At 38.5% G+C, this 18604-nt stretch overlaps 2 protein-coding genes across 4 annotated transcripts in view; one reads left to right on the plus strand and one right to left on the minus strand.

Moving 5' to 3' along the window:
- MCC (MCC regulator of WNT signaling pathway) overlaps positions 1–2944 on the plus strand; it is a 430148-nt gene extending 427204 nt beyond the window's left edge. Inside the window, exon 19 of one of the 2 annotated variants that reach the window (XM_036845622.1) lies at positions 353–2944. In XM_036845622.1, coding sequence (XP_036701517.1) covers positions 353–533 — 181 coding nt within the window. In that variant the 3' untranslated portion in view covers positions 534–2944. The remainder of the gene's footprint in view (positions 1–352) is intronic. The other variant, XM_036845623.1, reaches the window with a different exon arrangement.
- A 4302-nt stretch (positions 2945–7246) lies between these two features.
- Positions 7247–18604, minus strand: part of DCP2 (decapping mRNA 2) — a 51643-nt gene continuing 40285 nt past the window's right edge. Inside the window, exons 9-10 of one of the 2 annotated variants that reach the window (XM_036845625.1) lie at positions 16546–16597; positions 7247–14385 (exon numbers count right to left, since the gene is read on the minus strand). In XM_036845625.1, the coding sequence (XP_036701520.1) occupies positions 14222–14385; positions 16546–16597 (216 nt within the window). In that variant the 3' untranslated portion in view covers positions 7247–14221. The remainder of the gene's footprint in view (positions 14386–16545; positions 16598–18604) is intronic. The other variant, XM_036845624.1, reaches the window with a different exon arrangement.

The raw sequence follows: 18604 nt of genomic DNA on the forward strand, positions 1-18604 counted from the left end.
AGCAAGTAGATCCACTATTTGTATTTCCATGACAGATTTCTGGAATTCAGCTACCTTTTCTGCTTATCTGTTTTGGATGTGGCCAGTTTGGACTGTTGGTTTAAATCCCTCCCAATACGTTAGTGACAAGCCTCTAGTGGTCAGGCTGAATGAATCGTGGTTAAAAGTCAATACACGAGTGGCCGTGAGTGTTGAAATACTAACCACTTGATTTCAAATTCTTACTGAAGAGGCTGAGTGTCCTCTGTTTGGAGTGGTACTTGCTGGACCAGGTTGCCCAGTGGGCAGGACAGCGTGCATCTCAGTGCTACTTAGGATAAATCTTCATTCTCATTTCCTTCTGTTCCCATAGCAACCTGGTGGCTGCCTATGAGAAAGCAAAGAAGAAGCATCAAAACAAACTGAAGAAGCTGGAGTCTCAGATGATGGCCATGGTGGAGAGACATGAGACCCAAGTGAGGATGCTCAAGCAAAGAATAGCTCTGCTGGAGGAGGAGAACTCAAGGCCTCACACCAATGAAACTTCACTTTAATCGGCACTCAGGCTCCACAGTTCTGTCCGCGGAGGCTGAAGTCTAGCAGGTCACTGAGGAGAGAGGGGCCCCAGAGGACAGAGTAACCTGTTGGGAGAAGGAGAGAAGGGAAGGTTGGCAGGTAGGTCAGCACTTGGACAGTGGAGTGCCCTGGACTCAGCCCTGGGGCGAGTGGCCCTGGGACGCGGTGTAGACTGTATCCAGAGGATCCCGCGCCTCCCCTCCTGGGCTGTGGACGGCGTGGGAACCCCTGCCGTGTGTGCCGGCTCCGCAGGTCTTGCTTCTGCTTTCAGCACTGGCTCTATCACTCTCCCACCTTTCTGTTCTGGAACTTGTGCATTGGTGGTATAATCCAGGCATCCAGGTTCAAGATTTTCCATTCTTTTTTTCTCTTTTTGGTAGACAGCAACCTTATCTCTAACATCCCTAATTTCTCCTCCTTCCTTCTCCTTCAGGGGAAAACTGCCGGGGGGCGAGGGGGCAGAGCGGGGGTGGGGGGGGGGGTGCGGAGACAGTGCTTAGCATTTAGAAGAACTGCTGCTTTGTTTATTGCAACCAGGCTTTGGTTTTCGAGTCCCAGGTGTCAACATTTAAGACACAGGCTGTCACTCAGAGGTGTTCTGGGATGTCAAGCACAGGCGGATGGCACACAGATGGTGTTCCTTACAGTCCCAGATATTATGTTGAAGTTACAGGTAGAGCAGTTGGGTCTGAACAGCTCTGTATGGGAGAATGAGAACTTCCTTCACCTCTCACTGTGAAAGCAGGGCCGGGCAGGGAGCTCTCTTTAGACTGAGATTTCCCCGTCCTGGTGGAGCCTTATTAACAGCCAAGGCTTGGAGCTGAGAGAATCCCGTTGATACGTGTAAGGGAACTAAACTTTTGTCAGGAGCAGAGGCGCATTAGTACTTTCCACTACCCCAGGGCACTACATAATTGCTGTTCTACACGAATCAAAGCTCATCCACGTGAACATATAGTTAGCTCTGGACCTGCCTCCAGTTCTCTAAGGGCAAGAGGCAGAATGCTGAGTAGGTAATGTTTTGCAGGCTACACTCCTGTTACAAAGGGCGCAGGGGGTGAGGGAAGGGTTGTTGAGGCCTCCTTTTATCCCCCAGAGACACGGTGATGGGAAGCATATGGTGTTTCAACAGGGGAAATTTCAAGCAAAATGGTGACGGGACTGGGCAGGAACAAAGTACCTGAATTCTTTCAGGAAGGTCTTCCATTTTAAAATCAATTCTTCATCCCTTTTCTACTATAACCTTCCCTGTTGCACCTTTCACTTTTTTCAGTTCTTCTGTTGCTGCCATTCGCTGATTGATACATTTTAAAGGACCACTTTACCATTTATTCTGTAGCACCTGAAGACCCACCTGAAGCACCTATGAGAAATATGCCAATGCCACAGTTCACTATGTTTTGCTTATGACCAGGTCACTGCATTCACTTCCCCCGTGTCCGTGAGCTGCTTTCCGAGGCCATGACACAAGTTCCTCAGCTTCTGCACAAGGGGCAGGGACACTCTACTAGCCACCACCATTGGAAGGCAGAGCAGTTCTATCCCAAAGCAACTACCCTTCTTTCTCAGGCCAGTGGTGAGGCTGCCCCATATTCAAAAAAAAAAAAAGTTCAACTGGTATCAGTGTGAAAGGCCCAGCTTTTGGATGCTGTGAAAGTACCCACTGGCTTGTGTTTCTATAAAATTCAGGTAAATTTGTTTCTGTAGAATCAGGTAAACTTGGTTCTTGTGACATTAAGTCAATTTTTACTCTTCGGATAGTTTCATTTTGTTACAAGGAAAATGTTTTGGCTGAAAAGTGTGTGGGAAAAAAAGGTGTAACAGATGAAATCATGGTTTTCCCCATTTTTCCAACATGCCCAGGGAAAACGTCCTCCCTAAGCAACTGTGCAAAGCAGGGAACCATTCATGGCTTTCTCTTGTGTGATTGAAAAGGCAATCAAACAGATGGACGGTTTCATTTTCACACCAACACTAAAAAGTGTAGCTGATGCAGGACCTCTGTCTACCATTCTTGTTGCTCCAAGCGAAAACAGAACCTGCTCTTCTAGGGCCATGGAACTCCTCCAGACCTGGGAAGTCTCAGCTCCTACATTATGAGCCCCAGTATTACTGATCCTACTTGGCCTCATTTTGAGTTTATACTTCAGCATAATACTTTCAGATATATGGTGGTTGGGTGAAAACTATTTCCCTGGCAAAACTGTTACTTTTATAAATGTGTAGAATAAAAGCTATTAAATAGTTGATTACCTTTCCTTATATTTTTCACATACTCCCCTAAGACACAGTCCTTGCTGAAGGTGAACCTACGGGCACTTGGTTATTATGTTAATTGCAGGGCTTACTAAAACCGCATTGATTAAATAAATGATTACAGGTGCCTGGATCATTTTCTTTTTTTATAACCTGAATTTTTCTTTCTAAATAGGAGCTGGTTTATATTAACATCTCCATCAGAGGTAAACAGTGATCCTGATTATAACTTGTACAAGGTTAAAAATGTTCAGATGTTTCATATGTTTGTTTTAATCCTCAGTGGTTAACCCTTTTAGGCAGTCACCTTCGCTGTTCAGAGTTGTCTCTGGCTCTTAAGAGAAATAGGCATGAGAAGAAAGGACCCGTTTCAAAGTTCCCTTGGAGTATAATTTCCCACTACTGCACTGAGGCAAAATCTCAGTAAAAGAGACTTCTGTCTGTTGCTGGAGTGCATCAACACGTGCACCTACCAACCGGATCTGATGTTCTGTCGAGCCGAACCCCACGTGCACCAGCTACCAAAACTGCCATGGAATTGTAGGCGGTAGAGATTCCCTTTGAGATTTACACCAAAGCTACTGATGATATGTATCTTACTTGATCAGACAGTTGGGATTTATCATGTCCTCCCTACCTCAGAGGTACACCAGATGTTTTATCATTGCCAATGCAGATAATTAACTGTTGCATATTCACTCTCATCTGCTGGCATGTCAGGTTTCTGAAGTTAATATCCATGCTGCCTGAAACTGGAATGGTAGAATAATAAAAAATTAAGTGGCAGTTAAACATAATTGCTTAATTCTCCTGTGAGATAATGCATACCTTACTAAGTCTTCCTCTGAGCCTACAGCAAGACTTTACAGGGACGTTCCCCTTCTCCAGGGAGGCAGTCCAAGTTAGAGCCGATGAGGCTTTCTTTCTAGGACGAGGATAGTAAAGATTTTACTATTCTAAGAAAAACCTGAAATCACGGGAAAGTCTCCTAGTTCCCAGCTGCATATAGATTACATTATTTCAAGTGGAAAAAATGCCTCATAGTTACCTGATCTGGGCTGGATTGCCTATGTAGATGGCATGAATTGTCTCCTATGGCCCACAGAAATTATCCTGCAATTATTTTTTAATTCTGTCAAATATCTTAAAGCTCTCAAGAGTTTGGGGTATCATGCTTGTGTTTTAAGTGAAGTAATGAGAAAGACTACAGAAGACACCCAAACTTATATTATTAATGACTTCTGAAAGCCCTAAGCTTTTTCCATGAACTATTTGCAAATGCACAGCTGGGACTATGGCTCATCATGAAACTAAACTCTCTCTAAAGTGAAAAGACCATGTTCTCTAAGTTTACAGCTGCACCTATTTCTAGATGCAGCAAACAGCTTTTAATCAGACAGTTTTTAAGAGCCCAAAGGGGGAGAGAATTCTGATGATTGAAGTTTCTGAACTGAATTTAATTAGGGTGCATCCCATAGGGTTGCCAAGGATTTCGTGGGTGGGGAGGAAGCATAAGTAACATTTTTGTTTTTCTGCACCACGTGACAGCTTGGTAAAACAACACTGTCAAAAATTCTGAAAAAATCACGTAGCAATTACTTTTTTATTTCTCCAATGGAATGGCCTATTTGGCAGGAAATGATACTGTTACCACCTTTCACCGAGGCTTGCTGGGCACTACTTTGTAGAGGCATCACTTGTTACAAAACACAAATTATGCCTTTGCTGCACACAATTCTTATTGAAGTCTATCAAAATCCTATTCTAGTTAACTGAAATCCTGTGTTCACAAAGGCCAGGCTGAACCTGTCACCTTCTGAAGTTCCTATTTCACACACTTGAAGTTAACTTTCTAACTAACTACATTTGTATTCACTAGGAGATGAATGGGGCTGCCTTAGGTTGCCAAACACTAATTTTTCAGAATTGGCACCAGAATTATCAATTAATATAATGCTGGCTGTAGCCACCACAGCATCACTGAGCACTCAGTGGCTGTTAAAACATTGGAAGTGGAAAAGAATACAAGCTGAATAGCAGCTGTTCACGCATTCTCGTTTTTTGCTAATTCTTGTGTAGAGAAAAATAGTTTCGCATACTGACAACTATTTTCGGTGAAGGGTTACATTGGCTAAGTTGTCACATTGCATCTGAGTGAGATTTTGCATAAGACTAAGACAAGAAATCCTTCTGGCCCAGTAACAGCAACAGCTACTGGATCATCATATCCTTGCCCAGCAGTACTGATTTTTCCAGTCAAGGTCGCTACAAAATCACTCATCCACTAATCATCTGAAATGCCAGCTCAGCAGTACAGAGCAAGCTAGAGACAAAATTCCCTCATACTGATGACCTGCTTAGTTATCCCAGCTCTACTGTTCACTTTTGCACTTTTTTGCAAATCAAATCCATGTGGAAAATGTTCTGTTTGTAGAACTCATAGTATTCACTTATAGTGCTCACGTCAGGACAGCCATTCGGGAGCCCCTAATAATCTGCTTCTGTTTGAACCCAATGCAAAGATGATGAAACGTTCACTTTTCTATGTCTAATCAATCAATCAGTTTTTAGACATTGTCAAGACTTACCTACTTTGCATGAGATTTTAGTTTCCTATTATTTGAAAATGTGCTACTTTCAAGCTGCTTGAATGTACTGTCAGTTATTAAAGCACATGTGACTAAGTTTGCATTTGTCAGTATTGTTCTACTGTATTAAAGTCTCATTTTAAGGTTGCCCTTTAACACTGTACTATACCTTGTAATTTTTTCTTCACTTGTATGCTTTAAATGTTTCCAGATGCCTTTAGTTTTAGCTGCTGTAAAATAGCTTTGTGTTATTTGATATAGAATTGTTTAAAAAAAAACTCCATTTATTTATACAGAGACATTTATAATATTTTACAAACAATCTTATATTCTGAATAAATATTTCTAATTCCATAATGTGCTTTAACTGTATTTACTGAAGGATATGGCTGTCCTGTAATACTGTGTGTCTAACATTTAATGTCAAACATCATCGCAGGTTTCATAGTTACATCAAGAGCCCTCATCAAAGCAGGAAACTACAAGACAGACTGTATTAGGTCAAAACGCCCAACAAAGAAACCTCATTTATCGCCAATTTCTACTGGGCTACCTTTTCGGATTTGGTATGAATGCAGAGTTAGTTAGTTATCTATCTATCTATCTATCTATTGAAGGATCTGCATCTTTTTTCCTCTTTAGAAGTTACTGAAAGAGGAGGGACTATAACAGTGAGCTGGAAAGTCATCCATGCCTATAAAGAAGGATGGTGAGCAGCTCTGCAAGGTGTCTGATGTTAGAATATTACTGCAGTGTTGTCAGTTCTCATCATCAAAGCAAAGTACCTTTGACAGTAAGAGCATAACAAACACCTTGGTTACTCTCCTTTCTTAAAATCTTAAATAAAAATTGCTATCACATAGCTGAGGTCTCTAGTAGAGAAGAATGTATGTATTTCTTTGACCCGAGATCCAAAGACTGGCAAGCATTCTATTCAGAAAACCAGGCTCTAATACAAATTGAAGAATTGTTGGATTTTATGTATCTAATTAACTCACAATATAATCTTGCTTTAAAAATCAACAACCAAACCGTAAACTGAGATGGAGAATACATACCAGTTTTCATTTTTGCAGAGACACTCTACCCTTAATATTTCTTCCTCTCATATAAACATACCTTTATCTCATACTTGTCATTTTTTTACTGGTCCAAAGAGATGCAGCCAAAATATGAGCAACTTGCAACCTACAAGTATCAGTAGCAGAAGCCAGGTTAAGGTAGTAATTAAAACTGCCCAAGCAATACATACCAGTTTTCATTTTTGCAGAGACACTCTACCCTTAATATTTCTTCCTCTCATATAAACATACCTTTATCTCATACTTGTCATTTTTTTTACTGGTCCAAAGAGATGCAGCCAAAATATGAGCAACTTGCAACCTACAAGTATCAGTAGCAGAAGCCAGGTTAAGGTAGTAATTAAAACTGCCCAAGCAGCAAAATTTATTGATATTGCACTACAAAGAGTAAATTTAACATGATGATAATGTTTTTACAGAAAGCCAATATTTGAACAATCAATCAACTGTAAAAATGTTTTAAAATACAAAGGAAACCTTCCATCATTCAAACCGTATTTAAGATAAAGGTTTCTCATTTCTCAATGGTGTTTTACATCAAAAGCTTTCAAAAAGAGCATAACTGTTAAGACACAGGACTTTGTTCATTTTCTCAGTGGAGATACAGCTGGCATTTCTAGTCGACTTTGGAAGTGCAGTAAGCCTGCAAACATTTGACTCCTGATTCATAAACATGAGTCACTGGAAATCCTTTACTTATGATAGACACACTCAATATAAGTGAAAATCAAAGTAAAATCCTTATCCTTTCATTACACTGAGGGGAAAGAGAAAACTATTCAGTCAGAATGTAATAAACCCTGAAACACAATAAGTAATACCACTCTAAAGGTTATCAATTCATTAACTATAAGGCGCACCAACAAGGTTGGTTTTGGGGTTCCTTTTCTGCTTTTCCTAATGTTTGACAATCAAAACAAGCACCAAAAACTTCATTACTACCATAGACAGAATCCTCCAATGGTTTACTTACACGTCTTTCTCGAAACATTAAAATGCCCTAGAAGGTAAAGTAATAAAACGCTGCTATAATTAAGGTAAAAATTAAATGTTAAATCATTTTACATGAGACAAAAATTATTGCTGAATAAAGTTTACAAACCTATTTAGTTATCACATTTACTCTAAAGTTCAGTTTTCTCAAGTGGAATATCATGTTTAGCAAAACCATTTCATCAATTTTTTTCTACCAGATTTTGTCGGTCCATGACTCAGCATAAATATCTTCACCTTTTTGAGACTAAAACCTACCCCCAAGAAAACTGTTTTAAGACTATGTATCTTCCATGAACATCACCTAGTCTCCACAGCATCAAAGACACTTCAAATCTTGTTTTGGAAATAGGCGGGAAATATAAAGAAATCAATTCTTATTCCCTTTCCCATCCAAACTAAACTGTATGCCCTTATTTTGATGGTCACTTTAGTTAACACATGAACCATAATTCCATTTGATTAATCATCTTATTCTGAAATAAGACTTTTAAATTTTCATTAAACAGGTAAAATTAAAAATCTGAGTTGTATGAATCAATACTTAGCAAAGACGAATTTTTTATAAAGTATTAAGCTAATAAGCAAACTTCAAAAACAATTAGAAAAAATATGTATATTGTGTGTATATATATATACACAAATATATGTATATGCAAAATAGTTCATGGTTTTATTTTCCTTCCCTATTTGTTACTGAAGAAAAACAGTTTATAATATTTATAAAATGGAAGTCAGGTTACCTGTCTCCTGTCCTAACTTTGAAATGAAATTAGCAAAAAAGTAAAATTAAAGAATCAGTTCTTTGGGCTCTCACATTTGAAATTAAAAGGTACTTGTGCAAGATCCAAACACAAACCTAAAATGACCACCAGAGACGGCAGTGCCCTAGGACAGTAGTGAAATGCACAAAGAAACTCTGCAGATATGTCTTTTGTGCTTTTCTATCAGTGCATATCGTATGTGTTAAGACATGAAGAGTACGGCTACTCATTTGTTCCAAAAGTATTCAATATTAACACATCTAACTAACCAAACTGCTGAGGAATAGTTACTACCTTTCTCAATTTCATTCGCAGTTGAGAACCTTTGCTTCCATTTCCTGCCATCCACAATCTATTCCTGAATATCACAAAAGCATAGTAAGCGAAGATATCATTTTACAAAGATCTAGCTAATATCTTAAAGCTTAAGAAATGACTGACAATGAAGATTTGTGCCAAAAATGTTTCACACCATCGTTTGCAGCTATAGGTTGTTTTAGAAACTCAGATTCAATTCATTGTAAGTACACTAAAATGTTACATCCTACCTCAAAAAGTCCACAACCTAAGAATGTTAACTAATACCTCTCAAAGACCAGCAGAATACTGCCCATTTTGCCCTAGAACTACACAGAAGTTTCCTTTGTTCCCAAACCAATGTGACAGCTACCTGCATGAGAGACTAAAATAAAATAGCACAGGCATCCACAGCCCTCCTAACTGCTCATGGCCCAACAGTCAAAGTTAAGATGCAACCACTGCTTGTGAATTCCCATAGGGGCAGATTCACCATAGGGATGCATCACAAAAAAAAAAAAAAAGATTTTTTTACCGAAAGAAAAAAACCGACACGGGGTGGGCGCTGGGGGGGGAGCAGGGGCAGGGCACAGGTGGCATGGGACAGACTCAATGGCCGCTTCCTGATCAGTCACCCCAGAAAAGGGATTAAAAAGGGATTAAGAAACAACAGGTCTTCAAACAGCACTCACCAGACAGAGGCCAATAACCAAAAGAACACCCAAACAAAAAAGCAGCAAGTATATGTTCAGGGCCTTATTCTTCCACTGGACTGAAGGATTAAAGGCTACTAACAGGAGGGTCCAGGCGAAACAAAGTTACAAACATAGGCAGTTGACTTCTGCTTTCAATCCCTTTCCCAGAGCACACTTGACCAGCACTACACAGCTAATGCAACCTTGTTAAGGTTAATTCCTCTTAGATTGTGCTTTCAAGCTACCATAGCTAGACCATCCCCTCTGCTAACAGAAGACCCAAGACAAATGGAATCTCTTTACTGGTGATTTCATAAGGAACCCAGATTAAAGAGTCAATTATGAACGTTTTCTCAAGATAAAACTTTCATACTTTATCGTAGTTTTTTGTTTACACTTCTCTGTACCTTATGTTAAAGTCTGAGCAACAAAGCTGGTGGAAGCCAACCCTTCAAGTCCACTGCCAGGCAGGGGAGGTAGCTTTACCATGTTCCCTAGCTACAGACCACCAATTCAGTAATAAATACTGTCTGCAACAGGAAACTAGATGGAAAGGATCACTATTTAGGACAAATGTATGGCTACCATGTGAAGTGACTATGACACACAGCTGATTATGGCTGTGTGTACTCTGGGTTGTATTCCGGTAAGAAAGCCACGTACTTCTAATCAGCATAGGAAGGACCAGACTCCCGAACACTGATCATTAAAGTGAGAAAAATTACGTTAGATTTACTGGATTGCTTGGCAACCATACTTAGAAAAAATTATACCCAGAGCCAGAAAACGCTTGGTAATGGCCACACATATTAGATTCTGCTTGGGCTAGGCAATGACCACATTTCTAGCCTCGTGCATCATACAGCACTCAATAATTGATTTTATCTTCTAAAATTTCTTCTTCATGCTTTCTTTGCCCAGCAACTATAGCTATCTTCTTCCTTCAGGGCACTTTTATTCTATAATAATAAACCTATCATATTTTTTGAAACTGCAATCCAGAACTCTACTTTGAAAGCATGAGACAGAGCCTACACTGTCCATCTGCAATCTGCCATCTTTATGACAGAGGAGTACAAACTTCAAGAGCAACTCAATTCGAAGAAGAAAAAGATGCTGAGAAAGCCCATCATCATCTCATTTTTAGAATTCTTGGCAACTATACAAATGTATCTTAAAGTCTAAGGACAGAATACAAAGTAAGGAACTCTAGGCTTTACCAAATGATCAGGAATAAAGTTTAACAAAACTGTTACTTACTAACACCCGTTTACCTAGAGACAGGTACTTACAGGGCATTGATACCTTCAGACGGAACAAGACTTTGTCTTGCTCACCATTAATCTAAAGTTACAGTGACACGTGAGCCCCCTTCCCCAGGCTAGAAAATATTCAAGTCAGAATTGCTAGGTAACACTTATTTTTCTTCAATCAGAAAAATGTTAACGAATCTGACCTTTTAACTATCATTAATATGCGAAGAAAATACTGCCTCAGGGAATACAAAGACACAATAGATGTCAATCAATACAAAATCTCTGAGTGGGCAGAGGGAGGTCCACTGGTACAAAAATAAAGATAAAAAGCCAAGAGATGTCATCAGAGTAAGAAAAATAACTCGGCAGAAAGTCTAATTTTTTAACTGACTTTGCTCCTTACTGTTCAAGTTAACTGTTGGAAGCAAACAAAAAAAAAAGGTGAGGGAATCCGTAATGAAATGTGTTTTTTTTGTTTGTTTGTTTTTGTTTTTGTTTTTAATTTTTTTAATGCACACATGCAGTCAGACCTGAACTTTTCTAAAGACTACCACAATGTATTAAGTTTTATAGAAGAATTTAATCCTGTGGAAGGATGCTATTCACTTAGATTTGAGTATTTTTTTTTTGATATTAACATACAAATTACTAAAGACTTAAAAGACAAAATACCAACCCAATCTCATAGCATAAAATTAATTTTGCTATACATCTTCATCATCTGTACTTACTAATTGATATGTAATAGAAAAATAAGGATATCCAAGTTCAAAGCAGCAAGCAGTGACCACCATTCCTTTACAGCACAGGAAACTCACCTTTATATGTAACCATGAAAATCCAACTTAATTTTCAAACATCTTCATTCAAATTTCACCCATGCTAGAAGAGCTCTGTTAGGTTCTCGGACTTCTCCAAATGCTCATGTCTCAGGAGAGCCTCACTGTTGGTAATCCTAAAACCATTCATTTGCTATTTCTGAACAAAAATTTGTGAAAGCATGTAAACCATACCCCTATCTTCTGGATTACAATGGTTAAGTACAAAAACAATTCATTGAACGTCTTACAAATCATTACAGTTACACATAAAAGCACCTAAGAAATTTTAAAAAATAAAAGATTCACAGTGCACTGAACCTTGGAACATATAAGGCTGGAACATAAGAACACTGAAAAAGTGGATTCAAAAGACCTGTTCTCTCAAAGACGTAAAACATAACGAAGCCAACCCAACACTTTTCCCATCTCGTTTCTTCAATCGCAGCACACAGAAGTAAAGTACTGCACATTCAGCACTCTCCTTTATCACTTGATTTCTTCAAACCATGCTAAAATTTCTCAATCGAGAAAGCTAGTTCTGTGCTAAGCATGGCCTTTCTCAAGGTAACCTGAACACTGAGAAACTTAATACACAGGTTTGAGGGAATAAGTATAGCAGAAGTACATAAAACATGTACATCCAACTTATACATTTTCTGCATAGTTAAGTCACATCACACACATAAACTTTAAATCACATCTTTTAACATTTTTTTAAATCTCAAACTGTCAAGAGAGCTAAAAGCCTCAAGTTACCAAAGTTCCATTCCAACAATACCCTTATTTTGTTCCACCCACAGTGCATTAAATGAAGCAGCACAACAGCAATAATATTTAACCATAGTTAAACTACCATTATCGAAAAGAGATAATCTGTTGGTTCTTGAAAAGGCTCAACACCATTAGAGGCCATACTTCTGGTAACTAATCTCTTCTGCTTTAGTATCGAGAGCTGAAAATTCCAACTCGAGGCACCAGAAAGACTGACCAAAGCACTCACTTAAAAAGGGAAAACCCCTAGAAAATCACTAAAAATTAAACAGTTTCCAGATGGCAGTAAATGAGTGAAAATGATTTACCTGCCAGGCAAACAGTTTTCACTGTTTCTGTTCATAATTTAACAGAAATCTGGAATGCTGGGACCAACTAAAAATATGGCTCAAGGAGACCCAAGCAAAGCAGCTGTATTTTTGGAAAAAACAGTTAAGAGCTTCCTAATGCAATCATATAATGCATTTTTAAAAGGTCACAGAAGGATTCACAAATTTGTCACATTAAAAGACGCAGGATTGTGAATAACCTAATTCTAAACACACTGCTATAACTGAATTATCCTGCTTAGCACCAGGAGGGTGACACTTGTATTAATAAATAGAATTTCTCCTTTAAAATCAAGCCATTGAAAAGCTAAAGCAAATTAATACCAAGTGAACTCCTTACAATAGCACTTCTTTTGAAAGTCCCACCGGGTTAAATAGAACCCCTATTAAATAGGCTATCTATACAGAATAAAGATTTCTACAATAAAATTTACAAGCGGAGATATATTTTGTGGATACCACATGTAAAAAAGATTTTTAAAACCCACATGACAGAAGCACACGCACGCATATGCTCACACTCTCCCCCCAACCCCGAAAGAAACACCTTCAATGAGGTTAGCAGCAACCCCAAACACCTTAAAGCCCTTAAAGCCCTGGTGATTGTCCTCAATTATATAGCTAAAATCCTTCTTTAAATGGGCACTGCCATCCTTATTTGGATTTAAGAATCCTAAAGGAGCAAAATACATTCCTAGGAGTGAATTACACATGTTACTGCCGCGTTCTGATCCTCCCCTAGTGAAATGCTTTATCTGTACCTGGGTAAACTGCATACCCTTCCCTTTGGCTCCATCATCTAGGGGCTTCATGCTAATAAAAGTGTGTCAGTCTCTGCTACTACTGCAAATTGGAACCTAATATAAGATCAGTTTCCAGAGATCAACACTGAGATGCAATGTAAAACCTAATAATGTCAGTATTCCATACATATTTACACAACTTAATACAGAATAAAGTTTCACAAGAACAAAATCATCATATGATACTAAGGGGCTGGCAGCAGGATGGTGCAGATGTGACCAAAGCAGTTTCGGGGTCCCAGTCCCCGTGCTCTCTCCCCACTACCCTCTCTTCGCGGTCTCCCAGGTTCACTGACTGCACACAGCACAATTCAAAATCAGAGCATCAACTCCCCGCCCAACCAACTCAGTCCCTCTCCAGGCTGAGGACTTTGTCCTTTAATGAAGTGCTGAGAGTTCATTTTGAACATGAACATTATATAGCAGATGCTGACTCTAAATAAAACCTTAAAAAAACTCCTAGCAGAGGAGGATTAGACAGCCTAAGTGGTTAGAAGCAGAGATAGGCACAAAATGCCACCAAAGCAGATGACCTGCAATCTTGACTTCTGTGACATTTCAGCTCTTGTATTCATTTAATAACTGTGTATTTTAAGTTTCTTTTAAAATTTTCAATATAAGGGAACTAGTATTATCAATACAATCACTGCAATGGGTTGATGGAGCATTCCCGTTAACTTAGCTATTAGTGATGACTCAAACACTATTTTCTTGACCAGAATACAAAATAAAAACCATAATCACACAGAAAAAAATGCCCTCATAAAAAGCAACTTAAATTCATTAGCCAAACACTGAAAAGGTACGTATGTATAAAAAGTTATAACTGCATTTACAGTGCAAACTCATGTTTCTTTCTACTCTCTCTTCTGCACATAGAACATCTCTTCAGAAACATCACTGCCTCCCTGCATTTCTTTAAAACACCTGAGAAAGGTAAGGCTCAAAGAGACACCCACTCAAATGCAACAAGTCTCTGATCTTGAGACTTCCACAACACATTTGTTGCTATCAAAGGTCCAAGATTTTCATTATAGCATTATGGTCAAACTTGAAACTCAAAAAGGCTCTGGATGAAAAGGGGAACTTGCAACGTCCATTACATGCCACAGACTGGCCCTCGGCATGTTCTAGCAACTGGTCTTCACTGGAGCAAGGTAAGTCATATACAGCATCTGCTTAAAAAACAAAATAAATAAGCTCAGTAACTTAGTGAGAAATCAAATCCTGCCCTTCACCTTTTGTTATAAAGGAATTCACGTGCAGTATATATTCATCTCCCCACACTCTAAATCTAACCTAAGTAGAACCACCAAGATATCTTCCTTTCCCTAAACTGGTACTCAAGTGTATTTCTAATCTATTATTGCTTATTCCAAACAAACATTCAATATCTTAATCTCAGCCTTTATTTTAAGACCCTTAATATTCACCTGCTTTCAAAAATGGGCATACCTAGGGACATCCCTGGTGGTGCAGTGGTTAAGAATCCGCCTGCCAAAGCAGGGGATACGGGGTCGAGCCCTGGTCCAGGAAGATCCCACATGCCATGGAGCAACTAAGCCCATGCGCCACAACTACTGAGCCCGCGAGCCACAACTACTGAGCCCACGTGCCACAACTACTGAAGCCCGTGCGCCTAGAGCTCGTGCTCCACAACAAGAGAAGACACTGCAATGAGAAACACGTGCACTGCAATGAAGAGTAGCCCCTGCTCGCCGCAACTAGAGAAAGCCCGCGTGCAGCAACGAAGACCCAACACAGCCAAAAGTAAATTAAGTTTTTTAAGAAATGTGCATACCTTTGTTTACCACCTATATTTGTATTTTGTGCCAACATAAGGGGAGCTTCTTGACAGAGATCAAAATGTAAACATTATAAAGATTACAATTACAATGTAAGATCTGTAAAGATTCCAATTCTAGAAAAATAAAGCTGGAGGTTATCAAATCTTCAGGGAATATGTCAACCTAAAGAAAAATCCAAATTTTCAAAATCATAGTACAACAGAACTCCAACTTATCAGGGCTTTTTTTTTTCCCCCTTAAAGTAGAGCAGGGACGTGACCAGGAAACTAGGTTTGGAATAGACACCAAAAGGTTGAGGCCAAAATAAAGTCTGATATGAGGTTTCCCAGGATAAGAACACTTTTATACTTCCTTCTCAAGACAACTCAAAATTTTATATATCTGAATCATGCCCAACTAAGTTGGATATACATTAGTGTGCCTTCTTTAATGTTCCTAAACATATGGCTTTTTAAAGATTTTCTGAAATAATTGATTTCTGAAGTTACATTACTTCAACTATCAGCCTATCATGCCCACACCACCTAAGGTGGCCAGAAAAGTCCAACTAAGAGGAATTCTACCCCCATAACTTAATGACAGTTCCAACTTCTTCTTACACTTAATTTTCCAAAACAGGGTTAAAGGATCTCTCTCTCTCTTGTTTTTTTTTTGGCCGTGCCGCAGGCATGTATGATCTTAATTCCCCAACCAGGGATCGAACCCACGTTCCCTGCATTGTAAGCATGGAGTCTTAACCACTGGACCACAAGGGAAGTCCCCAAAGCATCTCTTTTAAAACAGCTTCTATCTTGCTTAAATCATAAACAGTAATGCAAGAAAATATAATTATAATGCTTCTCAATTCTTAAGAGTTTTCTATATGAAAGCCTTAAATCTAGATGGTAAATAAATGCTTACCTACTGCACAGGGAATTTCATACCATTCAAAATAGCACCGAAGAAAAAAATAGCCTATTGCAATTCCAAATGACATCTACTAAATCAGTATTTACAAAGAGCTTTCTACATTCCTCAACATTACCTTCCAAATCAGATCACACACCTACTCTTCATAACTGAGGATGGAGAAGTTCCAAATGTCATTTTAATAACAGCTATCCTTAGTACCATCTTAACAAGTTGATCATTACCTCAAGTAAGGGGGAAATGTTTCCCTTCTGAAGTTAGCACTCCCCTTACATATATGTGAGAATGAGGTTTCTCCTCACCATTATATTACTTGGGTCTACTCCCTGTCTAACCCTTAAGCAATTATTTATTTATTTACAATATTCATGCACAGCACCAAGGCTTCACATTCACAAAAGAAATAGCACAGTGAAAGGGCAAATAATTTAAATAAATTTATTTTAGCCAGTTTCATATTTAGAGAACTTGACCATATATATGAACTCTCTCTCTATAGACCATGTGCAACTCTTTCAGCTTATCTATCACAGTTCATCATGCACCACTAAAATCAAGGTTACTTCAAAACCAAACCGAATCCCAACCAGCAGAAATTTTGAAAAGAAAATGACTTGCCTGTTTCAAAAGTATCCTGAAGCTTTCGTGGATGAAGTTTTTTTTCACATTTCTATTAAAAAACACAAACACACAACATACCATCTCCACTCATTTCAATTATAAATAAGGAGATATACTATCAAATTTCTCAGGAAGAGAATTAAACCATATAATCACCATGCCCACCTTGCACTGGTATTTTTAATTTTATTTTTAATTTATTTTTTTAAGCCTAAAACTGTTTTTAGTTCTTGATTACACATACAATATGGAAACACCAGAAAACAAGAAAATTATTCATTAAGTTTCTCAACCCAGAGATAATTACTATTAACATTCCAGTACATCTTTCCAGCTTTTTTTCTATGAAAATACGTGTGAATGTATTTTCATATAATTATGTAACAAACAGAATTATTCTATACATAGTATTCTATAACCCACTTTTTATTTTTTTTAACATCTTTATTGGAGTATAATTGCTTTACAATGGTGTGTTAGTTTCTGCTTTATAACAAAGTGAATCAGCTATAATATACATATATCCCCATCTCTCCTCCCTCTTGTGTCTCCTTCTCACCCTCCCTATCCCACCCGTCTAGGTGGTCATAAAGCACCAAGCTGATCTCCCTGTGCTATGCGGCTGCTTCCCATGAGCTATCTATTTTACATTTGGTAGTGTATATATGTCCATGCCACTCTCTCACTTCATCTCAGCTTACCCTTCCCCCTCCCCATGTCCTCAAGTCCATTCTCTACGTCTGCATCTTTATTTCTGTCCTGCCCCTAGGTTCTTCAGAACCAGTTTTTTTTTTTTTTAGATTCCATATATATATGTTAGCATACAGTATTTGTTTTTCTCTTTGACTTACTTCACTCTGTATGACAGACTCTAGGTCCACCCACCTCATTACAAATAACTCAATTTAGTTTCTTTTTATGGCTGAGTAATATTCCATTGTATATATGTGCCACATCTTCTTTATCCATTCATCTGTCAATGGACACTTAGGTTGCTTCCATGTCCTGGCTATGTAAACAGAACTGCATGAACATTGCGGTACATGACTCTTTTTGAATTATGGTTTTCTCAGGGTTTATGCCCAGTAGTGGGATTGCTGGGTCATATGGTAGTTCTATTTTTAGTTTTTTAAGGAACCTCCATACTGTTCTCCATAGCGGCTGTATCAATTTACATTCCCACCAACAGTGCAAGAGGGTTCCCTTTTCTCCACACCCTCTCCAGCATTTATTGTTTGTAGATTTTTTGATGATGGCCATTCTGACCAGTGTGAGGTGATACCTCGTTGTAGTTTTTTGCCTTTGCCCTGCAGGATCTTTTTTTTTTTTTTTTTTTAACATCTTTATTAGAGTATAATTGCTTTACAATGGTATAATTAGTTTCGGCTTTATAACAAAGTGAATCAGCTATACATATGATTAGTGATGTTGAGCATCCTTTCATGTGTTTGTTGGCAATCCGTGTATCTTCTTTGGAGAAATGTCTATTTAGGTCTTCTGCCCCTTTTTGGATTGGGTTGTTTGTTTTTTTGATATTGAGCTGCATGAGCTGTTTGTAAATTTTGGAGATTAATCCTTTGTCAGTTGCTTCATTTGCAAATATTTTCTCCCATTCTGAGGGCTGTCTTTTTGTCTTGTTTATGTTTTCCTTTGCTGTGCAAAAGCTTTTAAGTTTCATTAGGTCCCATTTGTTTATTTTTGTTTTTATCTCCATTTCTCTAGGAGGTGGGTCAAAAAGGATACAACCCACTTTTTAAATGTATATACTATGAACATATTCCTTTTTCAATAAATACAAATCTACACCATCACTTTCAATGACTACATGGTAGTCTATGGCATAGATCTACAATATTGCATTTAATATTATCTTCTTAGATATTTAGATTGTTTCCATGTTTTCATAATTAAGAGCAATGGAGTGGGGGCTTCCCAGGTAGCACAGTGGTTAAGAATCCGCCTGCCAGTGCAGGGGACATGGGTTCGAGCCCTGGTCCGGGACGATCCCACATGCTGCGGAGCAACTAAGCCCGTGCGCCACAACTACTGAGCCCGT

The sequence above is a fragment of the Balaenoptera musculus genome, chromosome 3 (assembly GCF_009873245.2).
Source record: "Balaenoptera musculus isolate JJ_BM4_2016_0621 chromosome 3, mBalMus1.pri.v3, whole genome shotgun sequence".
In the NCBI taxonomy this organism is placed as follows: domain Eukaryota; kingdom Metazoa; phylum Chordata; class Mammalia; order Artiodactyla; family Balaenopteridae; genus Balaenoptera; species Balaenoptera musculus.